The sequence below is a fragment of the Acipenser ruthenus genome, chromosome 7, assembly GCF_902713425.1.
Source record: "Acipenser ruthenus chromosome 7, fAciRut3.2 maternal haplotype, whole genome shotgun sequence".
Classification (NCBI taxonomy): Eukaryota; Metazoa; Chordata; class Actinopteri; order Acipenseriformes; family Acipenseridae; genus Acipenser; species Acipenser ruthenus.
In genome coordinates this window covers 34,029,466-34,035,465 of record NC_081195.1, presented here as the reverse complement: position 1 = coordinate 34,035,465, position 6,000 = coordinate 34,029,466, and the positions used below count along the sequence as shown (strand labels likewise).

Genomic DNA, 6,000 nt, shown 5'->3' with positions numbered 1-6,000 from the left:
CAATCTCCAGCTTCTATGTTTTTGCAATGGGAAAGATGAAGGCACCTGTTTTGTCCAACAGTAGTAACTCTTCTCAGTCAGTTTGGCAGGGTACAAATAAACTTGTAGATGTGTTAACAGTAACAGTCTCTCTTTGTTAGTTACAGAACAGTGTGCACATTGCTACGTCTCAAAAATAAGCACCTTTTTATCCCTGTTGACATTTTTGCGTAGTTTTCAAAGTTTTCATTTAAAGACAACGAAAGTAAAAAAAAAAGTGCAGCCCGATCCATCACTGTTGACCTTTCCAATGCTCTTTGGTAATTTTGATACCGTGAATAATGTTTGTTTGGAGTAAACACAACCTTTTATTTGGGGGGTGGGGGTTGCCCAAACAAACTTCATTTACAGTAAAGAAATTAAAACAGTGAACAACATACACAGGCTGGCCACTTTATTAGGACATGTCTGCCCCATTCTGTTTTGGCTCGGGTGTGGGGTTTGTTCTCCAGGTTTATCTTTGATTGCTCTAGAAGGCTAACAGTTTACCTCGGCATCATTGCAGATGAAGTCCACCCAACTTGTACCTTGATGATGGTGGCTGCTTCCCAGATGATAGCACACTCATCCACCTGGCCAGAACTGTGTGTGAATGGTTTCAGTCGAGGGACATGGACCACAATTCCCAGATCTCAATCCAATTGATTAGATTTGGGATGAACTTGAAACATGCATTCGCCTCACTGCACCATTAACATCCCTCAAGACACCTTCGGGCACCATGTGGAGTCTCTGCCACATCATGTCAAGGCTGTGATCAGGACAAGCAGGACTGTCCCAACACAGTATTAGGTAAAGGTCCTAATAAAGTGGCCAGGTGGTGTATATTTAATATAGCATACGTTTTTGCTCAAAGAGTCAACATACCTTTATCAAGGGAAAGTGTGTTTGAAAACAAATATTGGAGGTACCGGTATTTATAGGCTTTTGGTGCCATGGTAACCACACATTTATTTCTCGTTAAATATATATATATATATATATATATATATATATATATATATATATATATATATACATTAACTGGATAACATTGGGAATGTTAACTGCTTCCTGGTATGTTAGAATGACAGTAAAACCCTACAATTGCATAAATGTTTGCATGAAATGATGTACCCTTTAAATAGCTATTCATAGCACCTATTCTTTTTTATATAAATTAACGATTTTATAAATAAATATTCCTTACACCTTGTTATTACAACAAAAAAAGGAGCTAGAATAAATTAAACTGATTTGCATTTAAAAAAGGCATCAAAGTAACACATTTGCTAGAAGTCAGTAACAAAGAAACGCAGGTCGTTTGAGTGACTAGAAAATACACTCCATTTTCAACCATTTATTTTTTTGTGCAATAAAAACAGCTCCGGCCTACCACTGTTTCCACTACAGGAACCAGTCCTCAGCGTTGTATTCTCTCTTTACTAAATAAAAAAGAAAAATGGAACACAAAATATACTTCAACGGAATATATGATCATATTAATAATAATTAAAAAAAAAAAAAAACACATAACAAAAAATATATATTAAAAAACACTATTTCAATTCCTTTGTGTGTCTTATCCTAACACGAACATACATTATGTGGCATTTTGGTTAGTATTAAATTATACTAAAATCCCCCTCCCAGAAATAAGGCAGAGATCTTTTTTTTTTGTTATTGAGAAGCAACTGACTGATAAAAAAAATACATGTTTGTGGAAGAGACTCCATCCACAGAATAACCTGTGGTACATAAACCATGTAGAGGCAGAATTACAGAACTCTTAACATTGCAAATAAAGTAACACTGTCTAACTCCCAATGCGCTGGTCTAATGCGCAGCAGGGTCAAGTTTGAAGTGGCTGTCGAGTAATTACAAACGTCGCCCCGTTTATTTGAGAGATCCAAAATCTAATTCAGGTGGAGATTGTTTTGTTCCCTTTGAACAACTAAATGAACAATCGAGATAGAGACAAGCGTGTGGATTGCAGGTTTTAAACCATATCGAGATAGAGACAAGCGTGTGGATTGCAGGTTTTAAACCATATCGAGATAGAGACAAGCGTGTGGATTGCAGGTTTTAAACCATATCTGCGAATACAAGATCCTACCCAGGTTTGTTGTTGAATTGATACTTAATTCATGGAATAACATTGAACTGGTTTTAAGTACGAATCGTTATTTCACTGTAGGTTTTCATTTTTGGTTCCTGTGACAGTTTATTTACATGGATCCCTGCTGTGTGCAAGGTTTTATAGGCAATAACAACATGGGCCTACATCAAATCAAAGTTTATGGCGCCTCCATAGCAATACTTTATAATGGCAATGGCGCTGCCTTAATTTTGATTTAATCCGAGCTATTTCTGGTGACAGATGGAAACACTCCTGATGCGTAGCTGGATGCATAAGCTTCATAAACACTTCTTTCACCTGGCATGTCTGATTCAAGTTCTGACCGAAGTCCCTTACTGCAGCTCAGATCAAGGAGGGAAGATCTGGTATGAGTTTCTCCACGCGTTTCTATTGAAGGTCAGAAATAAATAGATAAATAATAAATAAATAAATAAACGTTCTTTCAAATATAGTCTCCCTGGATAAGCCCTGTGCCACCCCTGTGCATGTGTCCTTTCGACTTCTCGTACGGTTTCAGTCTTTAGGTTGGTAGTAGTCTGAGCCTGGCGTCACTATGCAATAGAGCATGGAAGCCCTTCTGGCTGGTCAGTGGCACAGCCCTCCTCACCGGGCTCCTGGGCGCTGTTCTCTGGCTGAGCTGTTGCACAGGGCTAGGGGTAGGGAGGAGGCTTAGACAGGCAGTTGAGGGGTACACACGGGGAGCTGGGATGCGCCTGTTCTTCCTGAAGAGCTACCGGTACACTAGGACTGCAAGTTTCAAGAAGAAAAACAAAACAAATAAGAAATATAGGCTCTGTGCACGCCACGCTGTAATGAAGTAAGTTAGCACTGTAACAGTAATAGTGTGAAACACATGACAGAAGACTGTGCTGTACATAAAACAGAACTGGACTTAATAAGGACAGTGCATGAGTTTGTTAGTGATGGTAAAGGAAATTAGAATGTGATAAACAGTAAAACTTTAAGTTATTGCATATATTGTGGTGTAGTTACAATGCCGTAACATACTTAATTACATATTAACTACTTGTAAATACACACGTGGTTGTGTATTTACAAAATATGCAACTACAGTGTAATTACCGCTTAGTGAGAGACATGTATGGTACAGGACTGTCTGTTAAACTAAGAGATGTCAAGGATCTGTCAGCAATAGCTTTTTAATTGAGTCTGACAAGCACAGGACAGGCGTTTCCGTAACATTATTAATAATTCGTCTGTGAAGGTAACGTCTCTTATTTAAAAAGCTTGTTTCGTGGTTTATACTAGCCTATTCGCTTACTATACTTATTATTATTATTATTATTATTTTGATAATAAGCAGGAGTGTATTTTTAAGGCGAGTATACAATATAGACAAATATAGGAGGTATAGGGAGTTCTCAGATCTTTTCCTAAATTAATGATGTGACATGGGAATGGTTCAATGACCAGTCATACAATGATTATGAATTATGTAAGGGAGAGGAAATACGTGCTGGCACTCAACTCACAATGACTATACTGTACTTTCTTTTAATTGGGTTGTCTGGACAACCCTATTCCAAGGGCTAAATGACTCAATTAAATAAAACCGTACAGCCCCGGGCTCACTGCAACAAACATCTACAACAGACACTGCAAGCTAAAGGCATTCCTGAGTGTGTGAGGTCGAATCGGGAGACCAGCACGTCGTTACCAGCTTGCTCAGTTTTTTCTATATGATCAGGGACATCTGTCTCCTTATGATATTATTGTGCTTTTTATGCAAATTGTTTTGAGATGCTGACTGGTAACACTTTTAATAGGATGCGACTGTATCTTTAAATAGGTATTATAAAGTACATGCAAATATTTGTGGTCATTCAGAACTTCAGCAAATAATAAATATAAGTGTTCATCAGCATTTTCCAACTGCGTAACCTATGCAAATAACAACATCAACTGTGATAATGCTGAAAAACAAAAAAGGGCAAAAAATGAGGTTGTTGTAAACATTGTATTTATTTCAGTGTACTGTATATATATATATATATATATATATATATATATATAATAAGTGAATAAGAGTGGAATACATTGGCTGTGTGCTATGGATCTTTGGAGTTCTGTGCGTGGTTGTTCCATGCAACACTGAATCGGCGTGCTAGGAGTGAATGCAAGTTGGTTGATACTTGTTCTATGAACACCACATGCATCTGAGTGGGTAGTTATGACTAGTCGGCTAAAAGATTACCTGGCGGTTTGAGATTTCAGCCCTCGCCTTAGTTGTGGGGAGAGTGGCGATATTGAGGGAACAGGCTGCTGACAATCTACAAGAAACTGATACATTAGACAGATATACAGAAAGGTGACAGTATAGGGTTAGTATAGAAATGTTCTGAACATCATGAGATTAAATGAGGAATGGCCTCTGAGTGTGTCTCTCCTGGATTTCTTCACAAGAGGTTTCCACTTGGAAAAAAAAAACAAAAAAAACCTTTATTGTAAAAATGAGAGCCACAATCGTGCTGCCTTATAACCAGATCTGTGTGTCACATTGTAAAATGGCTTGGGTGAACAGAGCACTTTGATTGGTAGAGCAAGATTCCAAACAGTGAAGAGGTTAGACAGCAGAGCACTGGCTGTTTCTCTTCAGCCTGGTGCTTAGCAACGCACCTAGTATTGCGGTAACTTCACAGCAAAGCAAACATTGTCGTGTCTAATTGCTTAAGTGTACTGTTATACAAAAACAGTGCATTAAGTTTAGGACTCAGGAGTTTGCCTTAGCAAGTGAATACTCAAAAACAAAGTACATTTGTGTCTCAAAAAAAAGTTTACTTCTGATGTTAGAAGAGGCATAAATCAAGTTAAAAGCGACATAATTGCAAAGGTATGGGTGCGTGCCACTTTGTTTCGCATAATACACTCCTTAATGTCCTTCCTTAAGACCACAGACCTACAGGAAAAAAAAAAGGTGTGTCATAAAGCAATACAACTGGACAGGTAGCAATGTGGGGAAGAGAGTGGTACTGCTGTCACTTTAGGATATTTAACATGTAAGAAATGAAATGGTATATGCTACTGTATAAGGTTAAGTTCAGAACGGCTTCCTTTGGAATGTACTTTTTACGTTTCTGGCCTGGCAATTAGAAATATTGTGAGCGAGTTGTGTTGGTGTAACAATCGACCAACTCGCACAGGGCACAGCTGACTGGATAAAGAATAATTTACAAACAATTGTCTACAGCACCCACCTTTCACCCTGTAGAGCATTATATACAGTGCCTTGCGAAAGTATTCGGCCCCCTTGAACTTTGCGACCTTTTGCCACATTTCAGGCTTCAAACATAAAGATATGAAACTGTAATGTTTTGTGAAGAATCAACAACAAGTGGGACACAATCATGAAGTGGAACGAAATTTATTGGATATTTCAAACTTTTTTAACAAATAAAAAACTGAAAAATTGGGCGTGCAAAATTATTCAGCCCCCTTAAGTTAATAATTTGTAGCGCCACCTTTTGCTGCGATTACAGCTGTAAGTCGCTTGGGGTATGTCTCTATCAGTTTTGCACATCGAGAGACTGAAATTTTTGCCCATTCCTCCTTGCAAAACAGCTCGAGCTCAGTGAGGTTGGATGGAGAGCATTTGTGAACAGCAGTTTTCAGTTCTTTCCACAGATTCTCGATTGGATTCAGGTCTGGACTTTGACTTGGCCATTCTAACACCTGGATATGTTTATTTGTGAACCATTCCATTGTAGATTTTGCTTTATGTTTTGGATCATTGTCTTGTTGGAAGACAAATCTCCGTCCCAGTCTCAGGTCTTTTGCAGACTCCATCAGGTTTTCTTCCAGAATGGTCCTGTATTTGGCTCCAT

At 38.3% G+C, this 6,000-nt stretch overlaps 1 protein-coding gene across 3 annotated transcripts in view; it reads right to left on the bottom strand.

Moving 5' to 3' along the window:
• Positions 1 to 1,074: 1,074 nt before the first annotated feature.
• The window catches only part of LOC117415972 (protein bicaudal D homolog 1-like), a 138,486-nt gene continuing 133,560 nt past the window's right edge, over positions 1,075 to 6,000 (bottom strand). For 2 of the 3 annotated variants that reach the window (XM_034026958.3, XM_059026815.1), the window contains 2 exons: positions 4,374 to 4,449; positions 1,075 to 2,905 (listed from right to left, as the gene is read on the bottom strand). In XM_034026958.3, the coding sequence (XP_033882849.2) occupies positions 4,402 to 4,449 (48 nt within the window). In that variant the 3' untranslated portion in view covers positions 1,075 to 2,905; positions 4,374 to 4,401. The remainder of the gene's footprint in view (positions 2,906 to 4,373; positions 4,450 to 6,000) is intronic. The other variant, XM_034026960.3, reaches the window with a different exon arrangement.